The sequence below is a fragment of the Corylus avellana genome, chromosome ca1 (genome assembly GCF_901000735.1).
Source record: "Corylus avellana chromosome ca1, CavTom2PMs-1.0".
In the NCBI taxonomy this organism is placed as follows: domain Eukaryota; kingdom Viridiplantae; phylum Streptophyta; class Magnoliopsida; order Fagales; family Betulaceae; genus Corylus; species Corylus avellana.
The window spans coordinates 10,543,857-10,560,719 of record NC_081541.1 but is presented as its reverse complement, the minus strand read 5'-3'; the positions used below and the strand labels follow the sequence as shown (position 1 = coordinate 10,560,719).

Here is a 16,863-nt window from a genome sequence, read left to right as displayed (position 1 = left end):
AATTCAAGGTTGAAAGCGGTAGAACCAAGGAATGAGCAGCGACGACTCCACATGGGGGCCATGTTGGCCACCCACTGCCCAAACCCGGTGGCACCCCGCCCCAAAGCTGGGCAGGCTTCACACGCTAATCTTGGATTTCGGTCGCCGGGCGGGACAGGGACTGATTTTATTGTATATTCCAACGTATACATTCACGACAATTCCCTCTGTTTGCTTAATTTCCCAAGGAGTAGTACTACATCAACATGTGCATCTCTTGCTGTCTCTTCTCTTTCATGTAATAGGGCTATAATTTCCATACGTTGAGAACCCACAAACACAACCTGCTCATGCTCTCTAGCTACCTAGCTTTCTCACCCATCATTGAGATGGAATCTTGGTTCCCATTTTTACTTCGACTTCTGAAGAAACAAAAACAAACAAAAAACAGCCCATTTCTACATGATCAGCAACTTTAGGCATCATAAAGGAGAATTTCTTTGAAGGGAAACTATATATAAAAAGGGTAATGGGTATTATTTTATGGTCTTTCTCTTCTAAGTATTTTATAATTTTAACTGTATAAGTCTTTTGGATAATGGATACTCTCTTCTTATAAACCAATTTTTAAGAGTAAAAAATGTGTTTGTCATCATGTCGAGTATATGATCGAATGAGTTGTGGTTTTATGGTCGAGCTATAGAGGGGGCGACCTATATATTAGATTAAAATGTCTTTGTATTATGTATGAGCATAGTATTTGTTAAATTACCACTTATCTCAAAAGGTTAAGTATGTAAGAAATTGTTGATTTAATTATTTGATTACTATTCTAACCATTCTCCTACACGTGTGGGCGTAAACCCAATCTTAATTTATAAATGAGATTCAATATGTGAAATATTTAATTGAAATGAGATGTGAATGACGAAAACAAAGTTTGAACTCATGACCTTAATTTGCTCTAATACTATGTTAAATCACCGATTATAAAAAAAAATGGTTGAGTTAATTATTTGATTAATATTCTACCAATATTAAGTCATTGCATAATATTAGAAAAAAAAAATCATTGAATATTGATAGATGAGTGGAGCCACCAAAAGATAAGGAACTATGATCGGGTCAGTGTCAATAGAGTTGATCGCAGTAGACGTCGGTTGCGGAACATGGTGATATGTTACAATCTTAAGTATCTCACATGACGTAAGTATGACCCCTTAACTATGTGTATATAAACTCCGTACAAGTCAATTTTAAGAATATATTTTACCCAAAATTTATACATCACTCTTACGCATAGCACAACACATGGACCTAACCACACCCAATACATTGTGAGCTTAGCCTTTTAAAATTCGGGAAGATGGGGGGCTGGTTGTCCCAATTACGAAACTTTACAGCCACTATAATTGACACCATTTTATTAGTCCACTGCTCACGCCTACTAAAGGAACTTTGACCTATTTCATACTCCTCTATAATATATAACTCGTATTTTTTGCATGCAACACATTCTTCATGAATAAATATATGTACAAAATGGGAGACATGGTCCGTGAATTCTTGGTCTCTGCCTTAGACTTTTGGTCATCACTTAATACCAAGTTGAAACCATGCTGATTAATTAAATGGAACCGTGACTTTAGCACCCATATTGGTGCCTATATTAAATAATTACCTTCTTATCATATTATTAACCCACATTCCACAAAATCCATATGCTATTGAACACCACTTTGAATATTGGTGATGCTAACAGTTATATATATATATATATATATATATATATATATATATGAAGAGTTTTGAATAATTCTCAACGAATCTCTCAACAATATCTGAAACCCTAGAAAGGAACTTGTGAAGACAAAGGTCATAATCCTCGAAACTTTAGCCCTTGCATGCATGGCATATATTATTCGTGGATGAAGACTAATTAAATGGAAAAGTTAATGGTCCTTATACATTGTTCATATATATATATATATGAATAATAAGATGGGAACAAGGTCCTTAATTTCATATACAGCCTATCTGCATCAGGCTTTAGGATCGACACTGAATGCTAAGTGCAACCATGTTTATAATAATATAAATAGATACATATATAGTGCAATTAGTTATGTGATTCCATCACTTCTAGTGGTGCTTATAGTTGATTGCTCCTTCCTTTTCCTATAGATTTAGTATATTAAATCTTTAATATAATACTCTCCCTCATAAGTGGTGCCCTACAAGTAAAATATTTGATTAAAATTGAGTATGAATTTAGGCTTATGAATTACGGGCCCTGCCTAGGGTTACAGTCACTGACTCTCCTGTGATCATCAGGTCATCAACTTTCTTGACCTTTCTGCACTAACTAGGTAGGCGCCGGCCCTCATACACAATCCTACGACTTCATTGAGGCCCATGTTTTTGGTAAATACTCGCTTGGGCTTGGTCATTGTGATCGAGGCACCCCTTCACCCAAAGTTACAAGACTATTTTGCTGAGCTCTTTAGAGAGAGTTGTCTTGTGCCTTTAAGTATTCTTTACCTACCAACCTATGTCGGTTTTGGGTACATATACCCTTCTGTTGAAGGTTGTTCAAGCTTTATCACAATCCTTACAAATTGAGATCTTTATCAATTTCTTTGTACATTATAAGTATTATAAGAGTTATAATCAGTCTGACATATAATATAGAAAAACTATGGATTACCATTTATCGTTATAAGTTAGTTTTTAAGGATGAGTTCTACTTGAAATATGCTTGTATAATTTAGTATCGAAAATAGCCACTACCTTAAGTATGAGATCGAACGCAATTCGTTGAATATAAAAATGCAAACCATTTGCAAACTGAAATCTTCCATTACAACTAAGTATATTAAATTGCCCGCTTTTGTTTTCATTTACATCTTTGTATTGCTTTTTTCGTTTGGGTTTTATCTTTGGAGAGTCCACCCCGTTTTGTTTGTTTTCTCCCCTGCAATCCTTGTCCCATTATTTAATAGAAAATAAAAAACTAGGTTCATTAAATTATTAATATCCATCGCCACTATAATTGCAAGCACTTCAGTGATCCAAACCCTTTATAGGAACATTCGGCGGACGTCATAATCAGTCGCCCTCAAATTCAATCTTTATGAGCACAGTATATATGCATAATGCATGGATGAATATTAAATGACAACATGCTCCTTAATTATTAGACTAAAGCTTTAGTTTATTAACACAAATACGGCGATTGATATTACCTTTTGAATGGTGTTTAGGGTCGATTACTTTATCTTTTTGCTAGATAATTAATTAACTGTTGATTAATTATTAATTAGACTGCGCATTATATATAGGCTTAGCATGACTGGCTGAAAGAGTCGAATCTATGCTAATAAAACAAAGTGAAATCAGTTGTCACTTCTTCTCATGCCCATATTTTAAATGTTCATCGTGCATGATGCCAATCTTCTATTACTTTTTTATTTAACATAGATATACATGAAGATCCCGACAGAAACCTAAAAATGGGAGCTTAATCAAATAAGATCTTAAGATTAATTCTCACCAAAATAGCCAAAATGTCAATTTGTTGAAAGAGTTGCAAATCGTCCTCGATCTATCACTCTTAGCAATTTGTTGTTGAAACTTTTGGCTAGTAGAGAATTGTCCAAATTTTTTTTCAAACTAACGTGGCAGAACTCCAGCTACCCCTTAATTTTTATTTTAAAATTTTGCTACGTTAGTTTTAAAAAAAATCTGAACAATTTTATTTAGCTCTCTAGCACTTCTCTTGGTTAGTGTGAATAGTGCTCAAGCAAATTTGTTGACTACCCTTTACTATAAAAAAAAAATAAAAAAATAAAAAAATAAAAATAAAACACCAGTCTCCTCTCTTTCTCTCTCTACTTGCTGCCTCTTGCATGACGACGCAGAGTTTGGACATCGTTGTGGGAAGTGGGGACCGATGAGTTTATAGCCCAACTCCGCCGAGCTCGAAACCACTCAATTTGAATCTCTACATTTTTTTTGGTATCCAAATAAGGAGGAATTGTTTTTGTATATATATATATATATATATATATATATATATAAAGATATTTTTATAAGAAAAAGTGGTTTAAATTCTTTATATTGTATATTCGTACAACCTATAAAATAGGCATTATCATTTTACAATCAAAATAACTCAAATATGTATAGAAAAAAAAAAAAAAACAAACAAACAAAAACAAAAACAAAAAGTTATTATAATCAAAATGTACCTCTAGCTATTGACCATTAATACAATGAACGTACGCCTCCAGCTCTCTATGAATTCAATTGAAAATTTCACGGACTAGTTGAGAGTGACTTGTTTGGCGTTTGGCATTTTCAAAGTAAATCTTGTGATCAAATAAAAGTGCAAACTTTTATTCTCACCATGTGACTTATTGGCCCGCAATAAGATTTTTCTCTGACTGCATTCTCACTCACCTACTCCATTTTTCCTCTTTCCCCATTTATAATGGAAAAGATCCACCCCTTTTTAGCTTTATGTTTTGCTCTTGTTTTTTTTTTTTTTTTTGTTTCCTATAGTTTTATTTAAAAAAAAGAAGAAGAAGTTAGGCTTATGAATTTTAATCCATTAATTAATTCACCTATTCTTAAACTCACTAGAAATATTAATATGAGGTAAATTATTCCATAATCACCCCATTATTATTATTATTATTATTATTGGGGTAGTTGGTTGCCAAGTTAATTTTTAGATTTAATAACACTTGATAAACTCAAACCTTAAATTGATCAAATTAAAAATGATTGAAAAACACAAAAATATTCTGATCATAGTATTAAATATGGCATCCATTGGGGTTCTCTGTTTGTTAAAACTCCAAAAAAAGTAATTATATGACTTCTAAAAAAGATATTGATGATTTCTGGAACACTGCAAACTGCAAAGAAAGAAGAAGATAGATTATAGATAGATAGATAGATAGATAGATAGATACGGTAAAGTAACAACAATAATGTGTTGAAGCTTGAAATACCACCAAAAAAAGGTATTGAAATGAAATATAAAATTAAAAAACACAAGTTAAATTAAATATTTGCTGAGGCAGTACCAGACTACCAGTACGTATCTGCCTACCTACCTTTGCTGTGTAGTGCCCTAGCTGGGGCTAGGGTTGGTACTACAAATCCTTTAATTTTCCCACAATGCCCAGCAAAATACGTACAAAAAAAAACCATAGAGATTGATAGGCAGAGTAGGGTTAGTTGTGGGCAATGCAGAAAATACAAAAGAGTCAAAGAGGTTTTAATGAGTGAGATCTCTCAGACGAAGGAAAAAAGATATTACGCCAAACACCAACCAAGTACACCGGACACGACCGTCTGCTCCCTCTCTACTCTACTCTTCACGGAATTCATTCAAGCCTTTCATTCTCTGCCTCTTTTCTTTTTGTCTCTTTTTGCTTTCCCATCTCTTTTATATTTATTTTCCATCTGCTAATTAACCTCATTTTTATTCTTAATTCTCTTCTGACCTCTCAATTATTTTCAAATTCAGATTACGTCTTTATATTAATCGTTCAAAGGGAGTCATTTCTATTATTGGATGTAATGTAAAACTTTTTTTTTAAATACACAAAAGAATATATATAACATTACTTCCGTGACTCTCTATGTCAAATCAAATATTTTTTAAAAACAAAAAATACCTTTTGAAAACATTAACAGACGGATTAGATATTTGTTACGTGAGAGAAGTGAGAAGAAGAATTGGCGTTAAATTAGAGTAATGTTACAAGTCTTTCTTATATTTTTCTTGAATTCTTTTAAGGACGATGTGTCTATTAAAATTACCATTGGACTTGTGATTGATTATTATTGAATTTTGATCAAATAGTAATTTTAATAGTCACATCATTTTTAAAGATACTCAATAGGGACACAAAAAAGACTTATAGAACTACTCGTCAGATTGTGATGGCTGAAAATAAATTTCTTAGCTGTGGGTATTTTGAACAAATACTTTCTTCATAATGGGTATTTCAATAGCATCAATCATGGGTATATTTTTTCATTTTTGAAGGAACTCCAAGTACTTGTTCATCCTTAAATTCTTCACTTTCTTGCACTTTTTCGCCATGCTGCAAACTGGAACATAATTAATGGAGTCAGTCATCAGTCATGGACTTTTTTTTTTTTTTTTTTTTCTTTGTTTAGCACTTATTTATTATTAGTTTTTAATTTAAAAAAGAGGGTAATAATATATATAATACAGCTTATGAGAAAAAGAAAGTAAAAATAAGAAAAAACTGAAAACACAATAGAAGAGGCAAATGAGCTTGTTGAGCCGAGCCGAGTGGAGCCGCGAGAGAGGAGCGGTTAAAACAAGAAAAAAAAGAAAGGCAAAACGGTGAAAGGATAAATTAATAATAAATAATAAAAAATAAAAAAGTAAAGAAAGCAGTAGAAGTGGAAGAAGCGAAAGAGACGACGGAAGCTAATTAACGGCGAAAATTGTCGGTTAGCCTGCAACGGGGGTGGGGTGAGGCTAGCAGGAATCTTTTGAGTGTGGGTCCCTTCCCGTTTACAATCACAGTACACAGTACCACTACACACACCACGCCCCTCATTATTATTTATTAACTGAAAAAAAATTGCTCGTACACGTGTCATGCGTGCTCTGTACAACTTGAATAGGCGATGACGATAAGGGTAAAGTCACGCGCGGGACCGGTGGGGGGGGGGGGGGGGTGTGTGGTCATTTTTGTCAGAGGGATGGGTGGGATTATTTTGGATGAGTGAAGTCATAGGGGTTGGGTGGTCAAACCCTCTGCCATTATTGGTCCTCTCAATGGTGTGGTCAAGTGTGCTTCACACTGTCATCTAGGCTTTCCCTAAAATGCCCTCTCTATTATCACCTTACTGATGGGCAATTTGGACATTTGGTGTGTGTGAGTTGTTTTACCGGAATAATTTTAAATACTCTACTCTCATCATACTAAACTGATGCGGCAATACTCATTCGTTCTTGAATTATTTTTATTTTTAATAAAAATTAATTCAAAAATTGATAAACACTGTCGCATTAAACATCAACTTAAAGATATGAAGCTAAGTTCGTAGGAACTAGGAAGTAGGGTTAGAGTTAGGTGTAACGTAACTAATCCAAGAGCTGACATTAATCCAAGAGTAATTTTTTATTTTATCGTGAGTAATTTATTTTTTTGTTGATAAAGATTAATCGAAGAACAGATAAACACTGTCACGTTAAACATCTTAGCGCTACTCTTCCTACTTGATGCTGAGGGTTAGGGTTTGGTGTTGTTGCGTGGGAGAAGAAGTGAAAAAAAAAAAAAACCGGATTATTTTATTACATTTTTCAAGGATTTGGTAGCTATAATTCAACAATTTGGGTGCAAAATTCAAAAGTAAAAAGGGTTGTCAAAGGAAATTAACAGAGTTTTGGTAACAAAAATTAAGGGTCGAAATCATTGACAATCAAATTGTTTGGCATGTGGGTTTTGTTCACTCAATGATGTTTTAAGTTCATCTAATCATTACTTAGGATATTCATGCATGTGAATACAGCAAAAGAGAGAGGATATATATGGAACACTGAGGTGAATTAGCAATAATGATGGTGATGATGATGATGCAACAGTTTGATTGGATCTGGGTCCATGGACCATAAATAATAATGCTCCAGGATTGACAGATAACAGGGCCCATGCATGTTGGGTTCAAAATCTGGGTGCTATGTTACCACCTTTCTTTTTTATTTTTTATTTTTATTTTATACAATATCCATGAATGTTTGGTAAAAAGCGCAGCTAATTGCGGCTTTGTTTCCACTTTCTGCTTCTTCATCCTTCTACTCCCTTTTATTATTATTATTATTATTATTATTATTATTGGGATTGTTTATTTAATTATTCTTTGGTAGTGAAAGACCTCAAGAGAAAAAATCAGATGTTTGTAAAGCAGGAAATCAAGGAAACTTTGGGCTAATCAACAAAGAAAGGCCCATGTTAGGTCCATGGGCCTAACATGGGCCTTTATAGGATTGAACTAGGATTGAGCTCACCCATCATAATTTAGATTTGGTGACATGTTCTGTCAACGATTCATTTCTGCTCGATCTCAACTTTGGCTCAACTACTGGGATTCAGTGATCAAGAAGAAGAAGCATATACATGTAGGTGTTGTCACATCAAGAATTCTGACCACCAAAAAAAAGGACTCATTAAGAATAAAATCTTCAAAAATCTCTTAAATTTTTAATTAATTATGATTAACAATGAAAAAAACCCATTCACAAATGGTCTTTTTTATTTTCTATTCTTTGGACCGAACGGTGGATTATATTTTTTAGTCATACTAAGATCATACTTCATAGTGTATCCGAACTCAGACCTTTATACATACCCAAGGCTGCAGGTTTGCCGACTTAAGGTGATAAACCCTAACTTTAACCCTTCTAACACTTTCTAGGGCTCTAATTCAACTTTCTGAAGAAATTTATGGGCCTAATTCATCTCATAAAACCGGTTTAATAGAAGAGGGTTTTTCATTCCTTTATAAACATGTCCAAGATCTTGGGCACGGGCAATGTGAAATTATTCCTTAACACTCCCCTCACGTGCACGCCAATACTTTTCTGGGTCCTTGTCACAAAGTAAGTAGTTTAGGCCCCATTCTCCTGTGGTAGGCTTTGATACTATAAAAAAATTTATGGGCCTAACTCATCTCATAAAACCAATTCTATAAGAAAGAGTTGCATATTTCTTATAAATATGCCTAAGATCTTGTTTACATGCAAGGTGGGATTATTCCTCAACTTCAAAGATAAAATATGCCTTATCATGAGATTTCAACACTACAGTCTTCATCTTTTTTCCTATAAAAAAATATAAAAAAAATCCAAACTTTACATCAACTCATAACAAGTCTCTCTCAAAGATTTTCCAAAACATATGGATCTACACTTAATTATCACTAAAACAAGTCATACATAATAGAGCAACGAAATAGTATACATTTCTCCAAGATTTACAACCTCCAACCCTAGGATCATTATCATTCACTCAAAAATCAACCTAGAATCTTTAGATTAAACCCACACACCCAACATAAATTAATCACAAGATAAACAAGGTTAATACAAGGAAAGAAACAAGATTAGCAACTTCACATTTGTGATCAAAGTAATCAAAATTAGCTCAATTCTCTCTTCCCATCTTGGTTATAACTGTATCTTGATGTGCTAGGAAATATATAATAAAGGAGGAAGGAAATTCGGGTTTCTAAGCTTGACGCCAATGGGTTGTAATTCCCATTCAAGAGAGCACTAAAACAGGGAAATATTGGTGCTTGCAAAAGAGGAAATGAATGCATTAATAAAAATGCATAATAAAGCTTTTTCTAAAGTCCTTAAGAAGCTAGAGTATCAGCTCAATGGGTTCAGATATTCAATAGCTAATGGGTACACACTGCTTTAAGTGAAAGAATAAATAACCCTAATGATGCTTAATTAGGGTTTATCTATGCCGTTTCCAAAGTGATTTATAACTTAAGAAGCAATAATCGGCTACACAAATGATCAAATAGTTGAGTTTCAAAAGCAAATCAACTCAGATAGAGATGCTTAATTTAACTCTGAGAAAACTTCTAGTTAAATAGTTAATATATAGTCACAAAAGCAGTAAAGGTAGGCTGTCACTTCATTTCTTCCTTTAGGATATATATATATATATATATATATATATAGTATGCCAGATATTTCAAAATTCTTCGAACTGAAGAAATGAGCAAACGGTTCCCCATATGTCATGCATATATATATGATTTTAACAGACCTTATTGAAAGTTAATCACTTGATGAAAAAAAAAAAAAAAAAAAAAAACTAAATCTCATTTGCATAAATGGTGTCTGAGCAGAAACTTCGTTGAACTTCAAGTGCTAGTTCCTCCACACTCAGCTGACATTCAAGCCCTATCTGAGAAATAAAAACAAAAAATAAGCAAGATTTATGCATGATAACTTTGCAAGTTCGAAATTAGGAATAACAAATACAGTTTCCAATATTAAAACAAATAAGATTTATATATATTTGATGGGGTGATATAGCTGCTGCTGCAGCCTCCATGTCTTATTATTATGGGTTGATTGATTGATGTGTCTAGGCCATGCATATATGCATGAAATGCGTGGCTGTGGGTGCCATTTGAGCTAATATATATTTTAAGTTTTTAAGATAAGTGGTGATTTAACAAATACTTTCCAATAGACTTTGTCTGCAATAGATATACCTTAATGACAAATGAGTATAGAACAGTATCCTCCATGCTACTGATATTGAGATGAAGAACATCGAATGAAAGCCTTTCCAACACACTGATTATCTTGGCGATTTGACCAGGTATTCGCCGTGAGATGATTTTCAACACAACATTCGACCCTGAGATCTTTGCTTCTATATCTGCAACAGGAGAGTTGCAGCATGCTCCTAGTTCCTTAACATGTTCAAACCCAAAGTTGCTATGGTCAACCACTTGACAACTTGGCTGCACCACTACTGGCCTTGGGCTAGGACCAGGGCTAGGGCTTACACTCTTCCTTCTTTTCTTGGATTCCAAGGATTGAAGAACTTGGTGCAGCTCCTTTATAAATTCTATTACACCCCCTATTATTGATGCTTGATCTCCCTTCAAAAACAAAAAACTTAATAATAATAATAATAATAATAACAATAAAAACCCTAAGTGTCGCAATCGAGAGAAAGAGATCGAGAGGAATATTACCCTTTTGATATAAAAGCACGGGGTTAAGGACCGTAAAACCTTGAGATGCTCGTTCATCTGTCTTCTCCGGTTTCTCTCGACAGCTATGTGAGACATGTTTATGGTTTATGTTTGGCCTATTTTTACCCCGTTCATGAGGAAAGCAAAGCCTCGATCCCCTCGATCTATTTATAAGATACAATGTAAGAGGTAGCAAACTATGACTTGGGGTTCATATATATTAAATGCAACATGTTGCACTCCCGTGAGGTTACTTTCTTATAACCACTCTCTCCCTCTCTCTCATATCTACGCGTCTCACGTTTATTATCTTGGGGTCAATTACGTGCCCCGTGTGAGTTAAAAATGAGGGATTTTTGCTCTCATCTTTCCCATGCACATTTATATACTCCTTTTTACTCCATCATGCATGCCACGTCCACCCCTTCATCACTCAATCAAGTCCTTTCTCGTCTTGTCTACCCCCCCTTTTTTTTCCCTCAAAAATCTTGAGGATTTCAATAACGTCCATACAAAAGTTGGTCCACTACACAAAAAAAAAAAAAAAAAAAAAATCTTTAAGTAGGAACGCTCAAATAGTGACATTTTATAAATGTTTTTTAGTATAGTAACTAGAATTAAAATTATGAACGTTTAAACAGTGAAAATGTCCCTACAGACACGTCCCCTTTTGGAAGGGGCGTTTGAACAGTAAGAAAAAGTAATAACACTTTTTTTTTTTAATCATATATAATTTGTCCTAATATCAACTAAAAACTAACAAGGTCATGATCATCCATGGCGACAAGACTTATAGAGTTGGTGCAATAAGTAAACATGAAAATGAGTTTGTAAAAAATGGAGACCAAAGAAAGAAACGATTGTATGTCACTCATAACTCAGCAACTTGCAACATTGCAGTTGTCGGCAGCTTAATTTATTCAAAATACTGTGTTGTTAGGGTACGTATGCTGCTTTAAGAATGCTAGCTATTCATGCCATTTTTCAAGTTGTAGTAATGGTCTTGTATTTTCTTTTTCTTTTTTTCTTTGGGTTGTGGTGTAAAAGAAAACATGTACCATATGCAATGGGCAACTTTGTGCTCTTTCCCCCTTTTTTTTGTAATTTGTTAAATCTATTAATGCTAATGTTGCTATTGAATCATCACTCATTTCAAAAGTTTAAGTTAATAAGAAAAGATAAAATTAATTATTTACTTTATATTATTCCAACACCCTCCCTTACATGTGCGTTCAAACTCCACCTTAATGAAGCCCAATATGTGAAACTTTTAATTAAAATTAGAGGTGAATGACATAAACGGAATTTGAACTCAAGTACGTTCTAGATCTGTTCAGATACTATGTTAAATCACTCTTTATCCCAAATGCTTAAGCTGATAAGAAAAAATGAATTTAATCATTTAATTATAATCAACCAATCAATAATCCCCATTAATTAATCCCACCTCAAATATATGTTCAAACAATTTACTCGTATTGTGGTTTATGCAAACATACACTCAAATAAGCAGAGCCTACGGCAAACAGAGTTTATGACCGTTTATCAACTGCATCTGAACTGGGGTTCAATATACATATGGTCCCCAAATGATTTGACTACGAAGCCCCACAACAGAGCAGGATTGTAGGCAGTGGCTGCTGCTACTTCTTCAAGCCCGGCCAACAAAATTGTGTGCTTTATTTCCCATTTTGGCAATAACTGCACAGGCTGGAAAGCTATTGGCCTGATCAGCTACGCCTCAAGACACATTTATCCCAAGAAACTAATTGATGGCAAACTGTCTCTAACTACAATCCATTAATATTCAGCTTCAAATAAATATCCCCCATCTCACTATTTGAATGCATCACCTTCAAATGGCTAATACTGTATTCGAATTACAAACCTACCATTTGCGCCCAATGCATTCCAAATAATTTAATCACTCAAACAAGGTTCAGCTGCTGCTATTGCAACAACTGACAAATTTCTCTACAAACAAAGTTTCATCTGATTCTGATAAGAGACCAAATATATGAAATCGAGATTCATAATAAAGCACAAAGAGTATTTCACTATAGTTTACATGCATAATAATGTCCAGTGACTAGCATATATACATCGTACCAATATTGCAATATATTCAATCAACACCATCTATTTCTATAAAGATGGAACAGTTCTCTACAAAGAAGATTACATCTGATCTGTAATGCTAGGACTCTCTGCATTTCAACTTGTATTCTTCTCATCTTCATTTGACGCATTATAGAAAGAAAGTCATGCAAAACAAGATTAATTTTGAGTTAATTCAAGATATAAACAAGAATAAGAAAAGGAAAAAGAATATTTAGGGCCACAACAGATGTTTGGTTGCAGACTAACTCAAGCATTCATGAAATTTGACCATTCTTACCCTTATTTCTCAAAACATAAACTATTTTTCACTGAACTTTTGTAACCTTTTTTAACAACTTAAAACGATACATTTTTAATTATCACATTTATAGACAAAATCCGCATAAAAACCTGAAAAAATTCCAGAAATGAGAACATACATTATCTTACATTCCTTACAAACATTTCCACTCAACTCCATTCTTCACTTTTATTAGACTTCAGATACAAAGACTTGAAAAACATATCACATCCAAAGATTTGGGTACTTTCCAGATGGGAACTGGGTTGTGTGATGTGTAGCAGACTCTACTGTGATGAAGTAGCAGCGCAAGAACCACATTCCCAAAACACATCTAATAAAAACACATTTGTTTTTCTTCAAGAATTGGAACTATCTTCTTCGGGGTAAAGCATATTATATTTTCAAATCTATTGATAAACAGTAAATTGTTTGAGAGAAAAAGTTCTTGAGGTACAGTGGGTAACTTAAGTTCTCTTTAATACTTTTTATGAATGGGTTTAGATTTTCTTTCCCCTTCACCAACCTTTGCACCTTTGATAGTGGGATGGAAAAACACACAACTAACCAACAAGCCAAAGAAGGTTGGTATACAGATGGCTTCAGTTATGGGAACAGCATACAAGAAATGAACTATGCAATCAACCACAAATGTAAAACCATCTCAAAAGTACAAAAAGAAGGTCCAAATCCACACATTCTCCCTTGTAAGAATTTCTCACCCAGTTTTGTTGCCTTCCTTACAGGTCTGTGTGCGTGTGTGTGTGTATATATATACACAAAGCAAATCAAGATAAATACTTCCAGTGAATAATTTTTTGACCATTCAGGTAGCATTGGGGAAAAAAAATAACCAAAAAGAAAAAGGTGACTCACATGGAGGTGCAACTGGAGAGTGGATTTAGTAGGGGTGTTGTTAGTTGGCAGACTGTTAAGCATTAGAGTTTACAGACTCTTCATATTTTCTTTGAGTGAGGATGTTACATAGATGTTCCAGGAAGCATACAATTTACAATAAAAGGAAACCAAAAAAACAAAAGACTTGCCAGTGTATACAATAACATTCATTGACATAGAACAATTATTTCACTGCAACAAGTCATCAATGTTTTTACAATAACAAAGTAACTATATAAACTTGATTTGAAAAGTTTCAAAAGGGTTAAGGGCGAACTTGTGAACTTCAGGAATGTAGCAGAATTCTCAGAAATTACAGGGGCTACACTACATTGATTACCTTGACCAATTCAAAGCTTCATGTGGGTGCTAATTCAAGATGAGGTTGCAACTTAAAATATGCATATAAATTAAACTAATTATACAAAATTGATGCACCTTGAAGAGATTTTTCCAAGTCCTTTAGTTGCGATATAAAGCCAGAATTAGGAGCTGCCAGAGCCCGTCTGTTCTTCACATGTTCCAGTGCTTGAGATAGGCTCATTCCATGCTTTTTCATCAGATAGGCAACAACTATGGTCACACTGCAAGAAAAACATGCAAAATAATCAAAGTCCAAAGCAATTATTTAAAAGTTTGAACAATGCACATTAAGGCATAAGATCAGGCTTGGATCAGAAAATATATACATCATTTGTAATAACTAAAACTACCAAAATATATGAAAAACTCTAAAAATTAGAAAAGAATATGACATAATTACCAAGAAAACTGTATAATCACGACACAGTTGAAGGTCCACATATTATTTATGGGAAGAGGAGATGCTATCTGGTCCAAAGACCATGGGCAAGAAGATGACCCCTGGAAAGCGAATAACCTAGATAGGGAAGGAAAAATCACCTTCTGGATTTTCCCACAAAGCAATGGACCAACACTCCACCCAATCTTTTAGCTTCATCAATGAAATTGAAAGACTCATTGAAGTACTGTTTTATATCTGTGTCTTCTCTGTCAGTGACTACATCAAATTACAAAGGCAAAGATAAAATTCAGTTCCAGAAGCTCAATAGCATTCAGAACAAAGATAAGCATCAGCAACTTATGCATCAAAATACTCATATCTTAAAGGCATTTAAACTCTATTAGGTTTGAGTAATACAAAAATGTGCATCCCTGTGAGATAAATCCAGCAAAAAAGAAGGTTCTGTTGGGATGCATGTTTATCAGTAGACATGACAAACACAAATGAAAGTCACCTTACAATGCCATAAATAGTGCTAACTGCTAACAAATTGTTTAAGCTGAAACAAATTACGAAACAATATATTAAAGGAGAAACATTAGATATAAAAACAGAGAAAAGAAAACATATTTATATATGCTTGAAGATTAAACAACGGACCAGAAAGAAAGACTTTCATACCATTAATGACTTTATATACAAAATCATTTGGATGTGCAGGTGACAATGAACTAGCCACAGTCAATATGTGTGTGATATTCAAGCTTTTCAGTGCATTCTTGTTATTTGCAGCTCCGACAGAACCCAAGAAAAGACCCTGATAAGTTGAAGAAAAAATGCAAAATGATCATAGCAGCAACACCAGGTTAACAGAAAGGATGAAAACAAAACCAAGATGCTAAGGAAATAAGCAGTAAAAACATGAAACAGGATCAAGAAGTCAAATTTCAATCACCTCTTCAATTTCGCATGGAACATTGTCCTCTTTAAAGCATCTTGTTAAGTTAATAACTCGCAGAAGGGACGCTATTTGGTTCTTGATGGACTCGTCAAACTGATCCATTGGAACAGAAACTTGAAGCGCTTCCTTCTTCTTCTTTTTTTCTTTTCCCCCCTACAAAAACAGGAATAAAGTTGGTAAGGGATGTGTGGTTCTCCAACAAGTTTCAGGAATAAAATTGCTAAGGAACTATGTGCTTCTCCTACAACAACAATGATTCCCCATTCTATCAAGTTATCAACACAAGTAAGAATGTGACCAAAAGACTGACTTGTTCTTCCTCCTTCACACATAATACCGCAAATTCACTATCATTTACTTCAAGACAGACTCTTGAAAAACATTGGTTTGATTAAGACAAGATAAACAAACATATCCAAAAACACACACGCTTGCACACAGAAGACTGTTTAATAGTAATAGCGCATTGAATCAACATAGAAAATTGATATCTTTTATAAATTCAAGATTGAAAAAAAGGATCTTGACATCAGCAATCTCACCCAAAACAGCAATAACAACCCAAGATAGATCAAGATCACGTCAATTAGGCTAAACAACCATCTGGGTAAACCCCAAAAACCCAAAACAAAGTAGATGAAGAAAGTAAAACCAAGATCGGATAAATCGCACATACCTAAGATGAATTAATGGATTACGAGAATATTATTTGAAAAGGAAAAAAGAGAAAAAGAAAACAAACTTACAGAAGAAGCTCTGACCGTAGCGGAAATGGGGTCTATGTGAAAGATTGAATATTCGAGTAGAAAATTCTCTCCGTCTATTCGCTCGCAATCTGTCGAAAATAATTATATGAGCTGGCTTTTATAGAGTTTGGTGTGTTGTGAAATGTCTTGTCGCGGGAATGGCTTCTCTAAATTTCTCTCGCTTCAAAAAAAAAAATTCTAAAATTCTAAAATTCTCTTTTTTCCTTTTTGTTAAAATTATATACAGCCATGTCCTTATCTCGTGACCGAACATGGTTCATTGGAACCATTTATTAGGACCGGCAATTTTGACACGACCCGCGAATCCGACACGAAAAAACAGGTATTGGGT

General features: G+C 34.1%; 2 protein-coding genes across 3 annotated transcripts; both read right to left on the bottom strand.

Annotated features, from left to right (window-relative positions):
* Positions 1–9,812: 9,812 nt before the first annotated feature.
* On the bottom strand, positions 9,813–10,871 carry LOC132167769 (transcription factor MUTE). Its single transcript, XM_059578797.1, has 3 exons — positions 10,762–10,871; positions 10,270–10,665; positions 9,813–9,956 (listed from the first exon to the last, which is right to left on the bottom strand). The coding sequence occupies exons 1-3, from the start codon at positions 10,855–10,857 to the stop codon at positions 9,864–9,866; spliced, it is 585 nt and encodes a 194-aa protein (XP_059434780.1). The 5' UTR covers positions 10,858–10,871; the 3' UTR covers positions 9,813–9,863.
* A 1,812-nt stretch (positions 10,872–12,683) lies between these two features.
* On the bottom strand, positions 12,684–16,611 carry LOC132190281 (dual specificity protein phosphatase 1). 2 transcript variants are annotated; one of them, XM_059605232.1, is made up of 6 exons: positions 16,527–16,583; positions 15,760–15,918; positions 15,486–15,621; positions 14,963–15,080; positions 14,498–14,643; positions 12,684–12,995 (listed from the first exon to the last, which is right to left on the bottom strand). In XM_059605232.1, exons 2-6 carry the CDS (start codon positions 15,865–15,867, stop codon positions 12,976–12,978), a joined length of 528 nt encoding a protein of 175 aa, XP_059461215.1. In that variant the 5' UTR covers positions 15,868–15,918; positions 16,527–16,583; the 3' UTR covers positions 12,684–12,975. The 2 variants fall into 2 exon arrangements, with proteins under 2 accessions (XP_059461215.1, XP_059461207.1); XM_059605224.1 differs by having other exon boundaries at positions 12,685–12,995; positions 16,512–16,611.
* Between the last annotated feature and the right edge of the window lie 252 nt (positions 16,612–16,863).

Coding starts and splice junctions, on each gene's coding strand:
- LOC132167769 (XM_059578797.1), bottom strand. CDS start 10,857: ATGTCTCACATAGCTGTCGAGAGAAACCGGAGAAGACAGATGAACGAG. Junction 10,666..10,761: donor CGTGCTTTTATATCAAAAGG/GTAATATTCCTC, acceptor TTGTTTTTGAAG/GGAGATCAAGCATCAATAAT. Junction 9,957..10,269: donor TATACTCATTTGTCATTAAG/GTATATCTATTG, acceptor TTTATTTCTCAG/ATAGGGCTTGAATGTCAGCT.
- LOC132190281 (XM_059605224.1), bottom strand. CDS start 15,867: ATGGATCAGTTTGACGAGTCCATCAAGAACCAAATAGCGTCCCTTCTG. Junction 15,081..15,485: donor TGTATATAAAGTCATTAATG/GTATGAAAGTCT, acceptor AATTTGATGTAG/TCACTGACAGAGAAGACACA. Junction 14,644..14,962: donor TTTGTGGGAAAATCCAGAAG/GTGATTTTTCCT, acceptor TTTTTCTTGCAG/TGTGACCATAGTTGTTGCCT.